This window comes from Anguilla anguilla, chromosome 5 (assembly GCF_013347855.1).
Source record: "Anguilla anguilla isolate fAngAng1 chromosome 5, fAngAng1.pri, whole genome shotgun sequence".
NCBI classification, from domain to species: Eukaryota; Metazoa; Chordata; class Actinopteri; order Anguilliformes; family Anguillidae; genus Anguilla; species Anguilla anguilla.
Window position 1 is genome coordinate 63,591,533 of NC_049205.1, and position 23,591 is coordinate 63,615,123.

Sequence of the window (23,591 nt, forward strand, 5' to 3'; positions counted from 1 at the left end):
GAGGGACCGCCATCTCTGCCGAAATGGCATCAGGCGCCCGGCCGGGGCGGCCATTTTGTTCCTGCTCGAGGTGTGACGTTGGGCCCTCGTTCTTCTCAGAGCGCAGCCTCCGAGAAGCTCTGTAATGGCGAGGAGAGAATCGGTCGTTTGACCGTGCACCTCCGGGCTCCGAGCTTCCTCCGTGCTGTCTGAGCATTTCCTGAACGTTTCCCGATCTGGTGGCCTTGCTCCACGCGCACTGGGCCTCCAGCCCCTCTCCAGATCCTGGCAGGGGGTGTCCAGGGGTGAGAGGCTCCCCATCGGGCTCCTGCTTCAGTTCGGCTTGCAGCCCCTTCTCTGGGTCTCCTGCAGGGCAGGGCTGCATGTGCAGCTCCCCCTCCTCAAAGAGGGGTCCTACACCACTGTTAGTAGCAGCTGCCCCTGATGTGCCTGCACAAAAATAAACATATATTGAATTCAAAAACTGGATTTAATTACTAATTTGACACAACTTGACTGGATTTGGATGGATGAGCTTAGCAACTACAACCAGTAATTACCAATTACAATTATAACCTTATTAATCCCCACAGGAAATTACCACAGGCATTCTCCTCACTGATCTTCTGTTCCAACTGTGATTGGCTTGTCTTTGGGTCCTCTTCCAGCCAGTCCTCGCTGAGCAGCACAGATTCAGACCAATCCTGCTCTCCGTCTACAGGCTGACAAACAGGAAGTGTGAAGATTCTGTACACCTGTAGGTCTGAACACCAGCAAATCAAAACCTTTAAGAGCAGCGTTTCTTGTTCTGAACCTGCCAATCCCCACCAAAACCCCGACTGGAACTGATTTAGACCACTGTCAGTGGATAATCTCTTTTCATCAGGCCATTTTACTCTGCCTAAACACACACACACACACACACACACACACACACACACAGTGAGGCTTAATCCAACATAAGGTTTCATATTCATTAGCTCTTTGAGTACACACATTCAGTTGTGCTGGAAAATTCACATAGATAACCATTATTTAGTTATATAAAATACATAGCTAATTAACGTTGCGCTCACTCTGCGCCCAAGATGATGAGAAACGACTTTGCTGCGATCATTTTCCCAGGTGTCATAAAGTTCAGGTTCCACCGAGATTTACACTGGATAGCTGGATTCAGAGTCCAGTGCTAACCATGAGGGGTGCAACGGATCACAAAACTCACGGTTCGGATCGTAAGGAACTTAAGGAAATTTTGGACATGGTCTTAAATAAAAACAACATTCAATACACCCAGTTTTCTGTCACACCTTCAATAAACGGCAAAAGTCCCAGTAGAACATTGAATTAAATATTTTAAAGTTATATATTTTCTGAAACTGTATCGATTCCGTTCGGCCACTGAGTGAAACCAGGCGACCGGAGCGTATAGTTGCTATATTACGTCAGAAGGATTCAGCCTTGTTGTTTGCTACCTAAACTTCACAGCACACTCAATCCCGTTATCATGATTGTAGCACCGTGTCTATTTTCAAAATCCATTTAAACCATTCACAAATGCGCGGCGTAAAATCAAGTAAGAGTATGATGTCACTGAATCAGAACCCCACAAATGTAAACAGTAGAATGTTCAGTGAAATCTATCGGTTTTCGGTGCCGTCGGAGTCCCGATCTTATCATTGATGGAATTTTAGGAAAGTGCGAGCTAAAATGCCACGAACAGCCAATATACCACATTAATGTTCCACATATGTACACTCGCTATTCAAAATACGTTAATTTAAGGAAACTGATATTTTAATCACAGTACTTGTTGATGTTAATTTCCGGAAATACATTTTTGGATTGTAGAAGAAAGTTCTTGCCCGTTTGAGAAGTGAAACGTTGTTCACTAGCTAACTATGATTACTATCGCAAATGAGCAATTTTGTTCAATGTCTCCATACACGGGTACAGTTTAGGTTACATTAATCGGATTGACTAACGTTAGCTAAATGGCGTTATGCTAACGTTACTGCATAGCTAGCTTCATAATGGCCTATAACGTTAGATGGCAGAGTACATAAATATGGAAATATAAAGACATTGAATCCGCGGTTCACATGCGCTCCGGACCGTCGTGGGGGCGATCCGTACGGTTCACGGATCAGTTACGTTCCGTAACACCCCATACTAATCATTACACCATGGAACCCCTACAATGGTCTTGAGGTGAGGATTTCTGCACCAAAATCTGCATTACTGTACGCCAGGCAACGGTAACTACGAATTTCGAAAAATTATGCCCCATAGCCCCTCATAACACCACCGATATATAATTAAAAGCTATTCTAAATCTATTTAACTGTCCATGATAGTAAAAGGGAGGCCACCAGTGTAATGCATGCAAAATGAGACGGCGAATTTGCGTTAATGAAGATAAGAACAGCAACGTTGAACAGAATGCTAACAGAATGTAGATAGCTAGAACGACTGCTTCTCCGTAGTGCTGTGTCCTTGATACCTGACCACAATGCGGTTTACCAGTGAGGCAATGCAAGGCCAATAACAATAACATTATCCAAGTGAGCTTGGTAATGACCACGCCGATATCCACATATTTCCTGACTGAAATCATACAACATAAATAGAAACGAATGCAGGGTCTCTTGAGTTCTACTGGTTTTACCTCGTACTTTATATCCAAGGCAACGGGGGCGTCTTTTTTCATCTCCACGTGGACGTACTGCTCATCTTTGGCCGGACTTGAGCTCAATCGTTCGTCAAAGACTCTCTCTGCGGCGACATTTCCTTTCCCTGCAACCTTAGCTATAGAAGGAAAAACACACTATTAATAAACTGCACGTGAACACCACTTTGTCATCTTGCTTCTACATTAGACCTACAACTGAAATATTGCTCTGTACACGAACTGCTCCACCTCTCAACAAAAATAAAAAACACTGACTCCAAAACACATTTTCACGTGCACGCATGCAATGAGGTGTACAACTTACGTATTTGTGCTTCGAGTTCGTCGCAAACGTGAACTTCAAAAGAGATGTTAAGAGCATTATCCGGCGTTCCCTCTCTGCACCCTCGCAGAGTCCTAAGCTCTCTCTCCATCAGAAGTAACTTAGCTTTTAGCGCCTCGTTCTCTCTTTGGCTTCTGCACATTTCCAGACGTAAGGCAGCAGACCCGTCGTCGACTAGTTTAGTAATTTCTGCGACTGCCGTTTTAGATAAAACCTCCATGATAGATGCCACTTGAATCTGAAAAGAAGAACAAGTCGACATTTCTCGCAAATTATAGACACGGCAGTCGCGGTTGAAACTAGTCATGCTGGAACTCTGTGGTGTGAAGACAGCAGCCGCAGCAAGGAAACGACTTCCGGTGTACGTATCAAGTGGGCGCAAAAATAAAAAATAAAAGACGGATTTTTTTCGCAAGTGTAATGGAATTTCAGCCTTTACTACAAATCTTACTATACTAACAATAGATTACGTGCTTAAGAACCCCTTCACGTTCCTGGTGATCTAGTGGGTAGGAGAGCACCCTAGGCTGAGTTCGATTCCTGGTCAGGGAATGTGTTTTTACCTATGTTACCTAACTTCATCCTCAAGCTGACCTCAAGCTTGGGCTCACTAATAAGCAGACTGTTCCACAGAATTAATCTCTAGAATGACTATCCCAGCCAGTTTAATTAATGAGCCTGCTCTTTCTCCACATGTCCTGGCTCTACGCTGCTTTCAACACTCCAGTGTCCCCGATGAACACCAATCAGAGGAGCCACATGTGAGTCCTCTGCCAAACTGAGGCAAAGACTGTAGCGCATCCATTTTCACTGAAATACTTTCTCAAGATCCCAAATGAACTTTTCACTCAAATGACGCCTTCTACCCAGCTGCCTAAGGATTTGTAAAACTTCCCACTACTGTCCTGATACTGATATCCAAGAAAACATAGTGCCAAAACTCCTCTGTGTGCCCTTCGATAGCTCAGTTGGTAGAGCGGAGGACTGTAGTTGGACCTTGTTGAAATCCTTAGGTCGCTGGTTCGAATCCGGCTCGAAGGAGGAGTGTTTTTAAACATTAAAGTGATCATTTATGATCAGCGTTTCCACATTCAACGATATCCAAGACGATGACCGTGCAAAACACCGGAAACAAACTAGAATGATAACCTGTGGGAACTGCCTGTACGCTGCCTTCTCTGTGTACTTATACTGCAGAAGGTGGTTTTACTCTGATAAACATGCACGTTTCAGTTAGGTGACAGTATTATTCATGAAAACATTTCATTTGGGCATCAGTGAGTTCCTAAAGCCCAGGTTCCACCGAGATTTGAACTCGGATCGCTGGATTCAGAGTCCAGAGTGCTAACCATTACACCATGGAACCCCACACCTGCCTAAACAGATGGCAGTGGCAGAGGGAGATCAATAAAACTATTGATACCAATGGGAAACTATTTGATTTCTCATTTTAGTGTAATGTTTCGGGTTGATTTTTTTTTTTCAGTGGAGGTTCTCGTTAATATGTCTGTAAATCAACAAGTCTTAACTTTAAAACAACAACCCAGCAATCTAAGGGTTTGTAATATTTCCCACGACTGTCGTCCACGCTAGCTATTGAAGGTTGCAAAGAAACCGCATTGGTCATTTTTTCAAATACACTTTTAAATAAATTATTCTGAGCCCACGATAGAGCAAACTCACCCAGACACTGCACAACGATGGAGCAGGAGTACCCATCACACTCATCACTTTGGTTTAATCAGGATGAATCGTTAATTTCAATTTCAAAGTTAATTTCAGGTTCCACCGAGATTTGAACTCGGATCACTGGATTCAAAGTCCAGAGTGCTAACCGTTACACCATGGAACCCCTACAATGGTCATATGGTAAAACAGGTTTTTTTGCACTGAAGACTGGATTGGCTTTAATGCAGCATTATGAGTCGCTATCAGAATGTCCCCACCGTGCAACTTGCAGGGATTCAAAGTGTAGGTCTCCATCAGAACCAGCAGCTAGCTTAGTGGTTCTCAACTCGGGCCAGAAAGGGCCGGTGTGGGTGCAGGCTTTTGTTCCAACCAAGCAGTTATACACCTGATTCTACTAATCAAGGTCCTTAGTAAAGACTCCAAAGGTCGATTAGTAGAATCAGGTGTGAAACTGCCTTGTTGGAACAACACCGGCCCTTTCTGGCCCGAGTTGAGAACCACTGAGCTAGACCCTCACCAGTCTGGCTTCCGATCCGGGCACTCAACAGAGACTGCGCTCCTGGCTGTGATGGAGGCACGTGCCACTGCAAGAGCCTCACGCCTCTCCTCTGTCCTGATTCTTAACCTGCCTGCAGCATTCAACACGGTCAACCACAAAATACTCGTCTCCACCTTGGCTGAGATGGGCATTGCTGGGACTGCCCTGTCTTGGTTTGCTTCCTATCTTGCAGATAGGTCCTACCAGGTCACCTGGAAGGGGTCTGCCTCTGCTTCTCATCCCCTTGTTACGGGAGTACCGCAGGGATCTGTACTGGGTCCTCTGCTGTTCTCCATATACACCAAATCTCTTGGTTCGGTTATTAACTCACATGGCTTCTCCTATCATTGTTATGCAGATGGCATGCAACTCTTCTTTTCGTCCCCCCCCCCCCCCCCTCGGCCTCACAAGTCAATAAGATATCTTCCTGCCTGGCTGACATCTCTACCTGGATGGCCAGCCACCACCAGAAGCTCAACCTCAACAAAACTGAGCTGCTCTTCTTCCCATACAAGACCTCCTTACTACGTGAGCTCTCAATCACTGCTCTTTCAGACTGCTGAACATGAATGTGATTACCCGTTGTCATCATCCACACCATCATGCAACCACAGAAATATAACCAATAACATTTTTAATAACAGCAGGCTATTATTTTGACTACATTATTTTGCTACTAATAAACTGGAATCAGCATAATCTTCATGCAAGAGTGACATATGCCAGCTTTATTACTTTTAATTATTTATTCATCAGATTAATCACCATTGAACAATGGACACAAGAACATTATAGTAAATAACATTATTGGCAATATTAATTGTAATATCAAAACGACAACGTAATCAAAAACAATAATGATGGTAGATTCATGTAATCCTAGGTCATGGTTTAATACTCAACGTATTCTGACAAATCGGTTGTGTGTTGGCAACCATCAGTTCAATCAGTTTCTGCATCGATGAGCCAATCACAGCCTCGTACTCGTTCATGCGCAGGTGTGCCCCTGTAAGCAGGTGCGTGCACAGGGACGTAAAACCATGTGGACCAAACTGGAATGAAATTAATCTTATTATCTTCTTCTGTGGGAAACAGTAATTCGTTTAGTGTGTACAAATGTTAGAGTTTAAAAGTTCTGTCCAAAATAATTTAATTTGGCCAGGGTAAATTCATAGTTCAATTCAATGGGCTTCAACGGGGAAATTTGCTTTTTGGCACCAGAGGCTTACTAAACTGCAACACCTCGAGTAACCACTGAAGTTCATGAGCTTCACAGAGAATGGTGATCCCTGGTCCCCTGGGAAGCTCCAAAGCTGAATTTCTCTCCCCTTCCTGTGATGTCATTTCCTTGATGGCCTCGCGGCAGGAAGTCTGCTTGACGCCAGACCGCCCTCAACCCCTCCTGCTGTCCTTCCTAGCGGCTCGCCGTGCTCTTCAGTCCTCCCCGATCGCCCAACGGCGACACCCTTACACACACACACACACACACACACACACACACACACACACACACACACACACACACTTCTCTCGACTTTAACGGTCAGCAGCGGTTTGGTCCCCCCCCTTTGCGAGCAGAGCGGCGCGAAGGGCGCCCCCCCCCGGGAGGCGACGTTAGCGGGAAGGCGCTCAGAACGCGGCGCATATGTACGTCCAGGCATCCGACGACTCGGCGCTCGTTTCCAGGGACGCCGGGGTCAGGTCGACGCCCTCCGCGCCCTTCCTGTTCCGTTCCCGCCTCCTCTTCTGAGCCAGTCGCCACTGGCTCCGCCTCCTCTCCCCCGCCTCGGCGCTCATTGCGCTGATCGGCTGGTGGTCCAGGAGCCCCTGGGCTCTCCTCACCTGATACCTAAAAACGGGGAAAAAGACAAGACGCGATCACAACAACGAGGCATGAAATTCAGATTTAGAGGCTGCAGACTTTGACACTATTTCCAAGGCGGTGGTTTCCACACTTTTTCTCCCCTGAGGCAACCCCAAAATGAACGTTCCCATATTCATGCGACACCAGCACCCCATCCGCACAGGCCTTGTGCCCAACAGCCTTCAGCTGTGACCATATCGGCAATATGCCATAACCTCTCATGCCTCATTATTATTATAGTTGGGCTGTGGTGATGTTCAGCATGTAGTAACCTACATTCACAATTTTAAAGAGTCAAATGACAATAATTATTCTTATTATGAATGAACAAAACAAAAAAAACCTCTCTCTCCCAAAATGTATCCATGGAAACAATACCTCTCCCTTCTTTTGGCCAATGTCTGTGCTCTGGCGATGGGATCATTGTTAACCCGAGCTCTATAACGTGCAGTTTTCTCTCTGCTGGCTGAATGCATCTGTAAAAATGACACACAAAAAGAAGAGAGAAAAATTCTGAAGTTAGACATGTTGTACAGTGATTAAAAACTAAGGGCAGTTTGGTCAAAAGGATCTTGCTCTGAAGATGGAATTTCCAGGGGACATCGAGCGACAAACCCTAGAAGGATGGGAACCATTTTTCCTGTCGCTTTGTAGCAGGCAGAGCACAAGACAGCGACGCACACACACAGAGCTCCACACATACTCAACTGCCCCAATAAGTCAGTTAGTCCCTACAGGACAATGTGGTCCAAAACAGCTGGCTTATTGCGGCAGCTGATTTAAGCCAACTACGGCCAAAGTAAGTTCTAAAAACCATACGATGACATTTGTTGTAGATTTTACAGACCATAGTAACTAAAGGTTACACTGAAATACTTTGAAAGTCATAAATTGCAGAAGATGCACATTCATTGTTCAAATATTTGATAGTGACACGTTACACTGATATTAGACAAGTTTCTTTCAAAGGGCGACGTAGCTCAGGAGGTAAGAGCGGTTATCTGGCAGTCGGAGGGTTGCCGGTTCGATCCCCTGCCCTGGGCGTGTCGAAGTGTCCCCGAGCAAGACACCTAACCACTAATTGCTCCCAATGAGCCGATTGGTACCATGCATGGCAGCCTTTCACTGTTGATGTGTGAGTGTGTGTGAATGAGAGGCATCAATTGTAAAGCGCTTTGGATAACATTTACCATCTTTCCCAGCAATTACAGTATTTCAGGTACATGTTCAGTGTACAGTTGTGTACACCATACATGCAGTGATCACATGATTGGTGGCATCAGGGGTAAAAGCAAAGCATTGCCATTTTGGTAGTTTTGGTGGGGGGGGGGTGGTGTATATGAAACTGTGGAGCAGGGTTATCAGATTTGACAGAGAAAATTTGGGAGATTGGGGGAGCCCTGCCTTGGAACAGACCGATAACTGCAGCAAACAGACTTCCCCAAATCCTGAAAAGACCTAAATAGTCCTTGATTGCTGGTCCTGGTGGGCCGCAGTTTGTAAAACGTTGTGCAAGTCACTCTGAACAAGAAGAGTCTGCTAAATGCCTGTGAGGTCATGTAACGTATTCTGGTTTTTGTCGTCTCGGCACACATACTGGTCGATTACACAGTTAACTCGCATAAACAGGTTTTTTTTTTTGGCGTCTGAACTGGTTGCCGATATTAAAGGTGAAAACAAAAACCAGAGGAACCCGTGGGCCCACCAGGACCAGGAATGAAGACCAGTCCTAAAACACGTTAACACTGTCAGAAAAACCAAGCGCCTCACTGGTGAAAAACAGGCGCGGTGAAGCTGAAATTTCTAGTCACATCAAAATTATAATTTTTGCTAAATGCCGACTGACAGTTTAAATAACTTCAACTGCCGACCTGTTTTCCCACCTGTGTGAACTTGTGGCTTTGAACAGGGTTGGGTAAATATTTGAGAAATAATAACCTTTCGACTTGGTCAGAGGGTCCTTCACTGGGGGTCTGTACCCTGTCATGGGTACTGTTCCATCGCACCGATGGAAAATTCAAAATTACAGACGAAAATGTGTTTCCAATGAAGCTATCTTTTTGAAACTGAATGCATTAACCATATTAAAGCATTTATAAAATATATATATTTTTATATTTCCATAAGCCACCAAGAGTAAATCCACAGCTGTGGGAAGCCCTGGTGCCAGTTTATTTTGGCAGGGGTATTGATTTTCGTTTTCAAAGGTTTTCCATGTTGTTTTAGTAATAATAGTTAATTTTAATTTTAGTCGTGTTTTAGAGAGGGGAACTTAGGTCTAATTTTAGTCGCATATTTGAGTTACAATTTAGTCAGCTGATGACTTAGGTCATGGTTTAAACCGTTTGCTCTGATTCGCTCTACTCTATAAGGAGGATCGCACAGTAAATGAACATCATTTTAACTATGCATTAACTCTCCACATAGCACACTGTAAAAGAAGTATCCATTCTATGCCATAAGCGTGTGCATAAAAGCAACTGGGTCAATCCAAAAATTATTTTTTGACTCGATTTATTTTTTGCACAATTTCTATGCACGCGACACAAAAAATAAAACACTGACTGACGCAGCTTTGAAATCAAACGGCAGTCGTTCTGTACCAGTCTGGCAGACAGCTGAACTCTGAAACCTAAACATCGATGCCACTGTTCGCATTTACGTGCTGTGATGACATCCCATCCTTAGCTCCTGCTGAATAGATGCCCTGGACCACAACCGCCAGGTTGTTGTTGGCCTGAGTCTGAGTCGCTTGCCAGGAAACGGTGTCTCGTCTACAGCCTCCTTCGTGTCATCTTCCCCATCATCCTTGTCCAGCTCTTTTTCTTACGGTGTTGACGATTTGACAAATTCCCCCGATTTCAGAAAAAAAAAAGCTCTTGGATTTCGCCTTCACTGAGTTTCTGATAAGGGCTTCTCCCGCGACTGCTGGGTCAAGAAAACACAGGCGGCTGCCGCAAGCGTTGAGAACTCTCCATCACCGGGACTCAAATCTGACCTGGGGCAAACCTCAAACTCGCATCATCACCATCTCTCTAATTCTGGGCAAAGTCTTCCCTTTTGGAATGTTGTATCCATAACACTGTTCTATCCTGAATGAGGACGATCTTGCCCAGAATTTGAGAAACGCCAACTTTGGCCCCTGCGACCAGGTTGCTCCCGTCATCAGTGATCACAGTTAGAGAATCTTCTCTTTCGATATTCCCCATTATTCAACACACACCATGACAGAGTTAGCAGTGTGTGGAGTTGTCATCTTCTCCAGACTCTGCTTTTGTTCAGCTCTGTAGCAAGCACTGACGGCGATGAAAGATGCAATCGGTCCCTTGGCTGTCCAAATGTCCAGACAAGCAGTTGGTTTACATAGTTTACAGGCATTCAGCAGATGCTCTTATCCAGAGCGACTTGCATTGTATCCAATTATCCAGCTGGATATACTGTATACTGAAGCAATGCAGGTTAAGTACCTTGCTCAAGGGTACAATGGCAGTGTCCTACCGGGGAATCGAACCTTCAACAAGACCAACTCCTTAGCCATTATACTACACTGCCGCAGTTACTTTGCTTGCTGCTGCAAGTTGGTCTTTAAATCTTTTGCTTTCGTCATCATAAAACCTCTCCACAAGCTTGTCGATTTCGGTTTTCTTCGTTATGGTTAGTCTTGTCAGCAGCCTCCATCATCTGTACATCATCTTTATCACCACCACCACCGTGGCAGCTGGCAGGCCAGTGCACCCTATCCACAGGGCTACAGCCCTTTTGTTAGCCTGCTGCTCTTTAGCGTCTGAGCGGTACTTTGATAACGCGCAAAACACACCTCGTTTGGCTGCTGGCTGCTTCTCCGTTGCAGGACTGATTTCGTTTTTGTGGTCGCCTTTTCTGGAATCTGAAAGATAAAAATATTTTAGATTACAATTTTACTGCCTATTCAATTGATGCCAGCCAGCAGCAAAGTACAAATTTATCACCAGCCAAACCATTATAACTGGATTTTCACTGCCGTACCAGGTCACCAACCACCATTTCAGATTATTCCACAAATTACTGCTGTAAATCTTAAGTTCACACGGCATAGCCAGCGTGTTAGCTGGTCTACAAACAATGTTACTTGTTCAATGTTTGAAGCAAGCAGAGCCAACAGTTTTACTGGCACAATGTCATAAGCTACCCTGATGGTAAGGCTCATCGGCACAAACTAATAAGTGTGAAAGTTGACATTTACCTTGGCGTAGACTTCTGGGTGACGCGTCCTGAGGTGTCTTTTTAAATTGGTGGTATTTTTCCCTCGTATCCGATGTCCGCACGGCTTCCCTCCCACGGTCACGAGACACTCGGTTTTCTGCTCAGTTGTGTCGAAACTGAAGTGCTTCCACAGGTCGCCTCTCCTCTTCCTTCCGGCTGCTTGACTGTGCGGCAGCCGGGAGGCCATCTTCTTCTGTCCAGTGCGCGTGTGTGCAAAGCAACATTTGGCCATGAGTGAAGAAAAGCGAGAGTTCAAGATTCAGGAAGACCGTCGACTCCTGGCGAACGACAAGCTTGCATTGACACAGCAAGGACTGTGAGACAGACGCACAAAGTTGATTGGATAAACGGCGGAAAAATGTTTTGCAGAAAGCGCACCTCCAACTGGGGGGTTCTCGTGATTCAGATGGTCATTTGAACGTTTTTACCCCGCCAGGACTAAGTAAAACGATTTGGGCACAGTGTTCATTGTTTATGAGCCAGTTTTTTAACGTCACAAATCCTTGATCAAAACTTCATCAGAATTTTCGTGGAGAAATTTAACACGATAAATTGGAACCTTTCAACTTTAAGGGCAGGGAGGCTGGCCTCGCTAAGACCATGGAGCTGGGTATCTGGCAGGTCGACAGAATCTGTGCTCGGATCAAAAGATGCCCGTTTCCTGGGCTTACAATGAATGTCAGCAGAAAAGGCGTGTATAAGGTACATGCCAGAGCTCAACAGTCTGAGCTCACAGCTTCGTTTACATTCAATGACTGTCTGCACTACTTCCAGAAGCACTTCAGCGCTCCAACACCTGGAACAAAAACTGAGAAGACAGGCGTGTGAGCGTACCTTGTTTCCAGAAGCCCAGTGCAGCTCATCAGGGAAGTCCAGATCCACCTGTAATGAATTGCTGTTGATCAGAGGGAGGTCATACAGGGGGGGCTAGCTAATCCAATCAAATCAAACTCAGTCAATCAAACCACACCAGAGAACACTCTGGTCTCATTATTTTACGAAATGTACTTCAACTGAGAGGTTGAGATGTGGGTCAATGACAAATAAAGCTTCTAAAAAGGTATTTAAAAAAAATACTATCTAATGCATATTTTTGTGTTTGAACAAGTCTCGTTTCTTAAATAACATTTCAGAAGTGTTTAAATTCATTTTTGACTATTTTTAACTTCACCGCCCAAAAAGTGTCAGGTGGCGCAACCAAATATTTGTAAAAATATCTACATTTTCCTACTATTTATTCAAAGTGAAATCTTTGGCAAGTATCCCTTAGAGTGTCTACAGTGCCTAGCACGTTATTTTGTGGATATGTTTTGTATTTACAGTAATTTAAGATTATTGCGTTCTAGTGGCCAGGTATTTATTAGTATCTTTAGCTTCCGAATTTTACATTTAAAGACAGAAACATAATTATACAAATATACAAATTAATGCATTCAATACAATAGCTATTCACATCATAGTTATCAACCATTTGTTCACTTTAACCTATCATTTATTGGTTTAAATGAATATTTTACCTGGTCGCGCAACCTGACGATTATCAGTTGGGCCACTTGACAACATTAGTAATGACAGGAATTATGCTGAATAATTGCATTTTTATTTCAAATACAAAAAAGTGTTTTAGTCAGTCTCTATTGACGTAGTAAATTGATCAAAAACAGGATACATCACGAGATCCAGTCACTATGTGCCGAATGTGAATAGGCTACAGTGCAATAGATTGATTAGATACACTGTAATGGATTGTGAGTGAACAACAACAAAGTCATGTTTTAGTTTGATACACTTAAAAAGAAACATCAGCTTAAGTCCATTGAAAAATGTAATTTCAAATATCCAAATGCAATTCATCAAAAGTATTCCAAGATTTTAAAACATTAAATGCATAGCAACTGGAATGCAACACTATATAATAACTACATACTGAATAAAATGTTTGACAAAATATTTGAAAACATTTTGAAATGTTAGTTCAACACTGGTAGGGGGCTAATACCCATTTCAGTATCCCATTTCATTGACTCAGGTGTGAAATTCAAGATTTCCTCCATAGTCCTTTTCCTTTCCCTGTGCTTTCTCTGGGCTTGCTTCCACTGCTGCCTCACTTTTTCCTTTTCTGTTCTGGACAACTGGCAGATGGGAGGTTTCACAATTTTTCCCTCTCTCTTCCTTCGCTGATAACTATAAAACATGAGAACAAACAAACTGGCACATTCTCATTTAAAAATCTGAAAGGTCTGACTTAATGTATAAAAGTAATAACTGCAAAATGAACCGTTATCCAGACTTGCATTATAGTTTATCAGGATGTATTACCTCTCTTTTCTTTTTGCAAGATATGCCTCTCTTGCAGCCGGATCATTTTTAATGCGCTCCCTGTGTCGTGCTGATTTTTCTTTACTTGATAGTGGCATCTAAAATTATTAAAAATTATAATCATGAAAAAGGTTTGAAAGTGTATAACGTCTTTAACTTAAAACTAATAAACATTTTATAAATGTAATAGATAATCTTGGAGCTTTAAATAACATTTTTTTAAATTTCATTTTTACTTTTTTAATAATATTTATTTCATATAGTGACATTCTTTGCAGTTGCGCCACCTGACTTTTGCAACTAATTTCAAATTAATACAGGCGTCTACTTGGACGCCTGTATTAGCTTTTGCCTTTGCTATCAAGTTCTCACATATACTTTTTAAATAGAATGAAGAGTTTTATGATAAAATAACATTTTCCTAGTTTTACATTGGTTGTACCGTCTGACATGGAAAGTGTACCAGCCTACCTACGAGTTGAAAGTAGCTATTTGTATCAATATTAAAGAGAGATCAACAAACCTTTTCACTCAGTCATAAAGGTCACTTTTGGTCCTCTTGATGATGCAATATTCTGTTTACTGTTATTACCTCTTCACTTCACAATAAATGTCCCATGTTTATGGTTGTGTCACCCTGACATTTGAGAACATACAAATTGCTGGGCAAAAGTCTTTCAATTATCTTAACAGCTTTAAAACTATTGGTTTATTTGAAAGGTTTCAGACATAAAATCATGCCATAGTATTTTATTTTGAATTCATTATAATTAAAATGCCATTTTTAATAGTTTTCTTAGCCTGTTCATTTGCATGCCTGACATTTTGGGGGTTTGAGATGCCAAAACATAAAATAATATATTATTTGAATGTACTGAAAATGTATTCAAACTAAATAGGTTTTATAGAATAGAGTGATACATGTCATGAATTAAATTATAAAAAAAAAAAATAATGCACTCGGACACAAAAATATGCATGTCATGTCATTGACCCATGTTTCAATCAGGTTCAGTTAAGTTGCATATATTTTTCAACAACATATAGTGACTCAAAACGTAGTCCACAAATTGGTAGTGAACACAATTGAAGAGTTTAAGCAAGAGAGGAAGAAACTAAATTAAAATAACTGTTCTTATATTATTAATTTAAGCTGAAATCTGCTCAGGTGACTGAGCAGTCCATGGAGCTGAGTATCTGGTGGGTCTATAGGATCTGTGGTTGCATGTCTTGGCAAACTGACTGCCATCCACCTACCTGCATTTCTCTTTGCGTGCGCCCCCTGCCACGCCGTCCACGTTTCTCCCGAACCGCTCCCAGGCGGGACGCTTCGCTCCACACGCACTGCACCTTCATCAGGGGGGGAGGGGGGGTGAGAGGCTGGCCCTCCGGGTCCTGTTTGGGTTCGACCAGCAGCCCCTTCTCTGGGTCTCCTGCAGGCCAGGGCTCCTCCTCCTCCTCACAGAGGGGTCCTTCTCCACCGTCAGCAACAGCTGCGGCTGCCCGCGATGTGCCTGTGCAAAACATTCCCATTAAATCAACCACAGCATTTACATTACAGCACATTTACATGATCCTCTGTCTATAGTAAAATGGCATTGGAAACTGGTCACCAAATGAAACGCTCCGTGGTTGAGAAGCAGAGAAAATGGAAGCAACACAGGAGCAGAGCATCTGTATTCACATTTTGCATTCATCATTACAATAAAGTATTAATAAGCTACCTGCACATTCCAACATAACAGGTACATGTAACTATGCTGTATTGCCATGATGACCAATACAAGGTGAAAGTTTTGAGAAGTCTAGAACAGGGGTTATTTCCTTGTCAATTCTGCCATCGATCACACCACTTAAGTGGACTGGCTTGATAGCCTTAGCAACTATAACCGATAATTACTAATTTCAAATTAACATTATTAATCCCTACAGGATATTACCACAAGCGTTCTCCTCACTGATCTTCTGTTCCGCCTGTGACTGGCTCCTCTCTGGGTCCACATTCAGCCAATCCCCGCCGAGAAGCACAGATTCAGACCAATCTCCGTCTACAGGCTGACAAACAGGAAGTGTGAAGATTCTGCGCATCTGAAGCTCTGAACGCTGGCAAATGGCCAGCTATCCAAGCCTTTAGCAAAGGTCTTACTTTACAGAAAGGAACAAGAAATGTGCTCATGCGCAGTGCTACCAATGTGGGAAATAAAACTTTTAAAAATGCATTTACTCTTCTTTCACAGCCAATTATGTGTTACCCTACAGAACCTTGGGCCAATCAGCCCACTGCCAAACTAGGAACTAGCTAGCTTCTCAGTGCAAACACTGGAACTAGGCTTGTAAATAAAATGCACTGTACAACTCGCTAGCAGTTTCACCCCCACAGTGAGTGAAGGGGCAGGTTCTGGTTACATCTAGTTGAGCCGCGTTTCCACCGCAGGAACTTTACCCCGGAACTAGGAACCTTTTGAGGAACTCAGTGCGTTTCGGCCGCAGGAACTAGGGTCTATATTAAGTTGGGGACCCCCAAAAAAGTCCCTGCTCGGGGGTAGTACTTTCCAAAAGTACCGGAACCTTTGGGGTGGGGCACAAGCGCTGAACATTTCTGATTGGTCGACTACTTGCAGTGTTTTATTTCAACCGCCATTTAAAAAAATATGCAGCCGCAAACCGATTTATTTTTATAATAACTTTAAATCAAACTTGTATGTTATGCGGCGCAGTACCCTACTTTTGGTTATAGCCTGCCAACGTCTTGGAATTATAACGTGTGCTCTTCTGCTCTTTTCTTGCTTTAGTATTCGTTTTATAAAATGCTAAGCATTCGTGCGGGGACAGCATATTACGTACCAAAACATGCAAACGGTTTAATTCGGTTGCTGAATATTTTCTTCCGGATTTTCTTTGTTAGCCCGTTGTAATTGACTCAAAACGTTTGATACAGTTATGTGAGGTATGTTGTAGTTCTGCGTAATTTACATTGGCGATACAGTAAAAGCAAACTGGAAATCACCTTCCGCACTTTTGTCAGGGTAAAATAACAGGTTAATTCTAGTAATCTTCCCTTTTGCTTTTTCAGACTGCCGTAATTTTACTCTGCCATTCTTCAATTCCACAAAAAGCCCAGGAAGAATATGGTCTAATTTATGGTTACATTACAGGCATTTAGCAGACGCTCTAATGCCTGTAATGTAATGGTGCATGGTTGAAACTGGCCCCTGGGTGGTGGCTACCTGAACATACCTCGCGTTTGATGAGCGTAGACTGTAAACGAGCATCTTCCGTTTTCATTGAAACTGAACCACAGTTTTCAAACCGCTCCCTCGTGACTCTCTCAGTGGAAAGATTTGCATTCTCTGGAAAGACAACGGCGACAACACAAACCTTGAATTTCTGCAAAAGTATCGATACACTTCATTACCCAAGACAGCAGATTCATTTGTGGTGACGTCACTGAACTAACAACTTTAAACTACCTAGCACACACACATACCATTAAAAGTAGTGAAGGAATTCATATTTATATCCCCCACACGCAACGGAACTGGTTTTCGGTAAAGAGACTTACGTCTTGGTACCTCCCTGAATTCGTCGCAAACCTGAACTTCAAAGGAGATGTTTAGAGAATTATCTGGCGTTCCCTCTCCGTATCCTCGCAGAGTCCTAAGCTCTCTCTCCATCAGCAGTAACTTCCTTTTTAGCGCCTCGTTCTCTCTTTGGCTTCTGCACATTTCCAGACGTAAGGCAGAAGACCCGTCGTCAACTAGTTTGGTGATTTCTGCTACGGCTGTTTTAGCCAATACCTCCAGGATAGAGGCCAGCTGAGTCTGAAAAGAAGCGCAGTTCGACATCTTACAGATATGAAAATACTCCTTCGATATTGTCTCGGATATGACGCGAGGTGACGACTCTACTGGCAATAAAACAAGCACGCTGGACCTGTCCAGAAAACTCCCATTCCACACGAACCGACCTCTTTCTGCATGCAAAAGCAGGACTCACACAACTGTTCCGTGAGGACGACGAATCGACGAGTTTCTTTTTCCGGTGGCTTTGAGAGTGATCAATTCAAAATAAAAGTTTGTAATTAGTGTGATTTTATATTCTATTTTCGATTAGAAAATAAAGTAAAAAATTAAATTAAAAAGTGACCAAATTTGTCCTCTGATTACCTACAGACTAGATAGTATCTAACACCGTATAAAACCTAGTCTTGAAAATCCCCAGAGTTTCTGGGGATTTCTCGACTATGTGACCTGGCAGGCTATTCCACACATTGACTACTCTCTACGTGAAAAAATCTTCCTAATGTCTGTATGGAATTTATCTTTTGCAAATTTCCTTTTATGTCCCCTCGTTCTACTAACAGAACTCAACCCGAATAATCTCTTGTAGTTCACTTTGTTGACCAGCTGTTACATCTCAAAGGTTGTTTTTAATGAGCCAGTTTTAATATATTGATGGATTACACTGAAATCACTTTTCAGATACATTTATAAATAATATGTGCTAAGTTTGCTGAACAAACCAACAATTAATATTGTAAACAAAATTAAATGGGGCTACACAACTAAACCTATCTGTACACAGCTATACCTATAACAGTAGTTTCTCAAAAGGAAATCCAAAGAGAAAGAGTGATGGATACCTTCTGCTAAACTAAGGATCGGTTTCTGCTGTCTTAACCACCATGGGAATCTCCTGCCACAACCAGGGCTCCACAACAGACAGGAAAACTGCAGGGAACCTCCAAATGAATTTGGATTCAAAAGTGAACTAAGGGCTGTAAAACAGTGGTGACCAACACTGTTCCCATCTTGCATTTTTCATTTAAAGTTTAATTTGGCACACCTGAATCTCCTAATTAGCAACTCAACGAGATCTCAGGTGTGCTTTGTTAGAGCAAATGCACTTCAAAGAATGGTGGATAGGAATGCAGTCAAAGTCACATGGCACAGGGTGGGGTTCACAGTGTCACTGATGATGTAATGCTGTTTGGGTAGAAGCTGGATGGGAATGCAGCCATAAGACACATGGCACAGCGTGAGGTTCTTTGTGTCACTGATGATGTAATGCTGTTTGGGTATTGGCTGGATGGGAATGCAGTCAAAGTCACATGGCACAGTGTGAGGTTCTTTGTGTCACTGATGATGTAATGCTGTTTGGGTATTGGCTGGATGGGAATGTGGTCATAAGGCACATGGCACAGCGTGAGGTTCTTTGTGTCACTGATGATGTAATGCTGTTTGGGTAGTGGTTGGATGGGAATGTGGTCATAAGGCACATGACACAGTGTGAGGTTCTTTGTGTCACTGATGATGTAATGCTGTTTGGGTAGTGGTTGGATGGGAATGCAGTCATAAGGCACAGTGTGGGGTTCACAGTGTCACTGATGATGTAATGCCATTTGAGCTGGACCTCCTGGAGTAGAGCTGTAGGACCAAAGCTAGCACACCATACCTGCCTGCCAGCCTTTAGACCTCGTCTTCTCCACACTGAACTTATTTCGCTTTTATAAGCCTGCTTGCTGAGAATCCATACTGTCATAAAGCACGCCAAAGCTCTTTAACTTCAACCCAGTTCCGTAGCAGCGAACGTAATGTTTTTCACCTCGGAGAGTAAGTTCGCTACCTGTGATGTCAGTAAGCGCTGATATAATTACACGGACCCTTTAATGAGGGAGAAAAGAAAAGAGAGAAAGCCATACATCAATGAACGGGAGTGTAATTATATACTTTAAACTATTAGCCTTAATAACATAGGGATTTGGGCAGAGCTTTTTCTGCTGAATCCAACAGCCGTTTAGGAAATTAAGCCAGAACAACTGGTTGGAGCAAAAACCAGCACATGCACCTCCCGGAGTTATCCGCTAATAAACCGTCTATTGCAGTGAGTACAGGCCACCACTAGAGGTCAGTATTTATCTGAGTATTACTCTCAGAGCACACGGCAGCTGGTGGAGAGCTCCAGCTCTAAGTGTTTCCTTTCATTTGCTTTGCAGGAGACAGCTGAGGGTCTTGCAGGTCCCCACCTGTGCAAGCCGTTCTAAACGGACCATCTGTTCCTGTTAAACCCCACCTCTACGGCCAGAGAAAGACTACTTCTACCACTAAAAAAAGTTCAATAGGGGGAAAAAAAATCACTGAAATGTCGGGCTGCAGGTGGTGGCAAAAAGAGATTAAGTGTCTGCCAAGAACTACTATTCCAGACCACTGCAGCTCACAGTCCACTCCTGACACCTTGAGGATACTCAAAGGGAGAAGCCAGCGGTGAATAAAGCATGGAGCTTCTGAACAGGTGTTTACAGAGCAGCTTCCTCACCAGCTCAGAGCCAGGATACTGAGCAATTGCAGCTCAGCAATACAGGATTACATAGTTATTGGTAAGATGGTGATGATGATGATGATGAAGACACTGGTGAAGATGACGTTTTTGGTGATGCTGACAACGACTGCACTGATGAGGATAAATGTGAGGAAGAGCCTGCAGCCCAACGTCGCTTTGGGGGGGACAGTGCTGCATGGACACCAACACTGCAGGGCTGCCCATCAGCTCAGCGTTTTACTGTTCCAGAGGTGGAGGCCATTCTGCGGCTCCAGTTAAATACAATTTATGTCCGATTTAAACTGAGCAATTACATAAACTGTAATAAAAAATTTAGAAGAGCGTTCACAAAAATAATTACAATTTTGAGCTTGAGCCACATGCACTTAACATAAAATAACTGCCCATGGGTTTTTGAATGGCTGTTGCGTCAGTTACAGGTAGGGAGAGTTCCACTTGTCAAAATAGCACTGGTCTTTGTTGCAAAGTACAATTTTTTCTTCTTCCTCAAATGCAAGACAGGAGACAGGCCGACCAACACAACTGGTCATTTTTAATTCGTAAAATAATAAATTTCGGATGAAAATAAAAGAAGCAAAGAGACTATAATTCTTTTAAAATGCTGGTGTACATCCAGATTATTGACTAGGTGTTCAAAGTCCCTAAAGGTAGAGGCAAGCCCATAAAGTGCAGCTCTGGAGAGTGAAAACCCCTGCGTCAGCACAATTCTGCACTGGATGATTGACGGTCACAGTGACAGGAGAGCAGTTGCAAGTTCAGTGTGTTTGACAGAAAGCACACAAGGTGACCTGGAACAAGTTTCCTTACACCTATATCTACAGTAACTTAAATAACCTTTTCAAGCCGTCTAGCGTGGACATGTAACTGACACGTAACAGGTATTTAACTGTAATAGTAGGTTTATTGGAATGTTTTTTTTTTTTTCAATTCCAAAAAAGTCAGAATTCTACAACTCCACTGTTTTCACTTATCAGCAGCGATTGTGACATCAGCATTAGAATGTTCAGTGAAGAACATCGTAATCACATGTTTGTGACCTCACACCTTAAAGGGTTCAAATATACAGTATATGCTGCATGATAATATATCTCTACTTATTCTTTTTTTTCTTCCAGGCCAAATATATTTCAGAACGATGAGGCCCTTAATTTGCATAACTAAGAGTCACAGACAATCACAACACTTATCAGGGCTGAGCTGAGAAGGTAGAGTGAAAGGAGTTTTTTTTTCTTTCAATTTTCTACTTCTTTTCAAACAATATTCCAATGAGAAGAGTTAAAAGCTGGAAAAATCTGAAAAAATTTATTTTAGACAGTCTCAAAATGCTTATGTCATCTTTCCAGGTAACAGATGGTCCTGTAATGAAATTCTCCTAGTGAATAAAAAGTACAAAGCAAAATGTAAATTCAGCTCTGATAGAGTTGACTCACATAAACACCGCTAGGTGATTTAACACTGGCAGAGCTGAGTTAACCCTGTGAGTATGGCTGCATACCCTTAGCGCTGGAGCACTCCCATAAATTATCCGCACTGTAGAGAGCTGAAGAAAGGCTAGAAGAGGAATTTGATTTACATTTTTACATTACAGGAAAGGGAGCCGTTCACATTTTAGTGCGCTAATTAATTTTGCCTTTTGGCATCTGAACTGAGCGGAGGCGAACAGGATCCAATCTGACCTATCCCAGCATGCACTGGGAAAGCATCCCTCATCAGGAAGGAGTGCTGGCAGGCTGCTGCCATGGTTTCGTGGCTGGGGTAAATTACAGAAGAAAAGATGGAAACAGCACAAGCCTTCCAGGACACCAGCATTCTAAATAAAATCCAGCTGCAGGCCTTACACACACACACACACACACACACACGTGTGTGTGTGCTTCAGACATATCCCCGCAGATTGTAAACTGAAACGGGGCTGTGTGCTGCTTACTACTGAATGGAGTAAACATGCACAGAGTATCCTCACAGTCTCTCCAGCACAAGGAGACCAGTCAACGGCCCATTCTCCAGTTCCTCCTTCTCATTGTTGCTTAAAATCCTGTGGAAGGAAAGAAAATGTAAAAAAAAAAAAACACTGCAAGGGATTTTAAAATGTAAATGTGAAATTCTTGTGAAAGAAAACATGCAGAATAGCGCAGCTTTGATTACGTCTGTACAGAAGAGTGCTCCACAGCAGGCCCCAAATTAGCCCTGCGACAAAAGGGCCTGTCACTCACGCTTTTACCCAAACAACATCGCTGCCTAGCTTCTTTCATAACGCCAAACCCGCTATGCTTTTGTTAAGAAACAGAAAGAGAGCGAAGATATTTTTTGGGTATCACTGAAAAACGACAGTGTTGTTGCAGATACACCCCCTCTCCCACAGAAACACCCTCCCTCTCCCACTGAGCTGTGATCACAAGAACGTGCCTCAATAGTCCACGTTCAAGTGACCTAACTACATGGCGTGGAGAGCACACCCTAACTAAACACACAGACTCCAGTGCCTCGTCACCCTGAAGCCATTCCTGGTTCCCCACGACAACCTGGCGCGTCGGTTTGACAAGCTCTCAAGTTGCGCAAAACGCCAAAGCAACATTTCTCACGTGACTGTCATTCTTCTGGGGGCCACATTCTTTGACTGGATCCAAATACCGCTGTATGCAGTAAAGTTTCCCTTCAGCGATATAACGTGTTGCACCTGTAACGACGGTTCCATGGTGTAATGGTTAGCACTCTGGACTCTGAATCCAGCGATCCGAGTTCAAATCTCGGTGGAACCTAAACTTTAAGATACTTGCATAAACAGAGCCTCCAATTTAGCCAACTCACTGCCTGGGGAAAAAAAAAGTTAAATCACTGTAGTTATGACAACGGTCACCTAGACTGGCCAGAAGCATGTCTCAACAGACTCAGTAAATGATAAAGTTCTTGGCGGCTTCGCTGGCCAGGAGAAGTGATTGGGTGGAATAACATGGTCACGTGCCTCGCCAGGAGAAATCATTGGCGGAATTAAATGTCTCCAGTTAACCAAACCTGCATGTCTTTGGACTGTGGGACGCCTTCAGGATCGAAGGAACCAATGGGAAGGCTGATCTTATGGTGGGAAATTGCCAGCCAACACCGACTCTCCAAGGAGTTCTGCATTTCATTGGCATCAGTGCAGCTATTATATGGGTTTCATCCTTCATTCTGGCGCACTGGGTACCCTGAAACTCAACGGGCGGGGGGGGGGGGGACGGACGTTTCCAGGGTATAATTATCTAATGGTTTCCTGTCCAATGTTTTTTTTTTAAATGTGAACTTCACAGCTCACAATGCTAAATAACCTCCATTCTTGCACGTGGCAACACTTTTCACACAAAAAAATGAGTAGTCAAATGTTTTGACTTTAAAAAAAAAACCAGAATCATTTATCATTGCAAATGCATGATGACAATTTCTTAATTAACAAAAAGCATGGTGAAAAGAAGAATTTTCCATTTTTTATTCTCAGAATTATTATAGAAACATTCTCAAGTGTGTAATTCCCAAGATCCTCGGGATTAATCTTCCTCTTATTTGCGATTACTTCAATGTTGTAGTAATGAAAGAGGCAGTCACGCAAGCATAATGCAGCTACAGGAACCTGCGA

General features: G+C 43.1%; 2 protein-coding genes, 1 long non-coding RNA gene and 4 other non-coding genes across 13 annotated transcripts in view; 2 read left to right on the top strand and 5 right to left on the bottom strand.

Annotated features, from left to right (window-relative positions):
• Window positions 1-3,346, bottom strand: part of LOC118228480 (zinc finger protein 678-like) — a 37,030-nt gene extending 33,684 nt beyond the window's left edge. For 3 of the 4 annotated variants that reach the window (XM_035420033.1, XM_035420034.1, XM_035420031.1), the window contains exons 1-2: window positions 2,973-3,343; window positions 2,645-2,784 (exon numbers count right to left, since the gene is read on the bottom strand). In XM_035420033.1, the coding sequence (XP_035275924.1) occupies window positions 2,645-2,784; window positions 2,973-3,297 (465 nt within the window). In that variant the 5' untranslated portion in view covers window positions 3,298-3,343. Of the gene's footprint in view, window positions 1-2,644; window positions 2,785-2,972 lie in introns of all 4 variants that reach the window. The other variant, XM_035420032.1, reaches the window with a different exon arrangement.
• Window positions 3,347-3,943: 597 nt separating this feature from the next.
• trnay-gua lies at window positions 3,944-4,031 on the top strand. Its single transcript is given in 2 exon segments — window positions 3,944-3,980; window positions 3,996-4,031. It is a non-coding gene; the product is annotated as a tRNA-Tyr (tRNA).
• A 253-nt stretch (window positions 4,032-4,284) lies between these two features.
• Window positions 4,285-4,356, bottom strand: trnaq-cug. The gene has a single exon. It is a non-coding gene; the product is annotated as a tRNA-Gln (tRNA).
• Window positions 4,357-4,770: 414 nt separating this feature from the next.
• Window positions 4,771-4,842, bottom strand: trnaq-uug. The gene has a single exon. It is a non-coding gene; the product is annotated as a tRNA-Gln (tRNA).
• A 1,071-nt stretch (window positions 4,843-5,913) lies between these two features.
• LOC118226712 lies at window positions 5,914-17,671 on the bottom strand. Of its 4 annotated transcripts, none has more exons than XM_035416528.1 (9): window positions 17,205-17,671; window positions 16,880-16,992; window positions 15,601-15,697; window positions 14,900-15,156; window positions 12,158-12,205; window positions 11,304-11,516; window positions 10,899-10,967; window positions 7,460-7,557; window positions 5,914-7,066 (listed from the first exon to the last, which is right to left on the bottom strand). In XM_035416528.1, the coding sequence occupies exons 1-9, from the start codon at window positions 17,485-17,487 to the stop codon at window positions 6,847-6,849; spliced, it is 1,398 nt and encodes a 465-aa protein (XP_035272419.1). In that variant the 5' UTR covers window positions 17,488-17,671; the 3' UTR covers window positions 5,914-6,846. The 4 variants fall into 4 exon arrangements, with proteins under 4 accessions (XP_035272419.1, XP_035272418.1, XP_035272421.1 ...); XM_035416527.1 differs by having other exon boundaries at window positions 15,583-15,697; XM_035416530.1 differs by having other exon boundaries at window positions 15,573-15,697.
• A 2,822-nt stretch (window positions 17,672-20,493) lies between these two features.
• LOC118227123 lies at window positions 20,494-23,160 on the bottom strand. The gene is made up of 2 exons (XR_004765178.1): window positions 22,994-23,160; window positions 20,494-22,016 (listed from the first exon to the last, which is right to left on the bottom strand). It is a non-coding gene; the product is annotated as an uncharacterized LOC118227123 (long non-coding RNA).
• Window positions 22,669-22,740, top strand: trnaq-cug. The gene has a single exon. It is a non-coding gene; the product is annotated as a tRNA-Gln (tRNA).
• Window positions 23,161-23,591: the final 431 nt, after the last annotated feature.

Coding starts and splice junctions, on each gene's coding strand:
- LOC118226712 (XM_035416527.1), bottom strand. CDS start 17,487: ATGTCGAACTGCGCTTCTTTTCAGACTCAGCTGGCCTCTATCCTGGAG. Junction 10,968..11,303: donor ACCCAGAAGTCTACGCCAAG/GTAAATGTCAAC, acceptor TTTATCTTTCAG/ATTCCAGAAAAGGCGACCAC. Junction 7,067..7,459: donor TTGGCCAAAAGAAGGGAGAG/GTATTGTTTCCA, acceptor CCCCGTTTTTAG/GTATCAGGTGAGGAGAGCCC.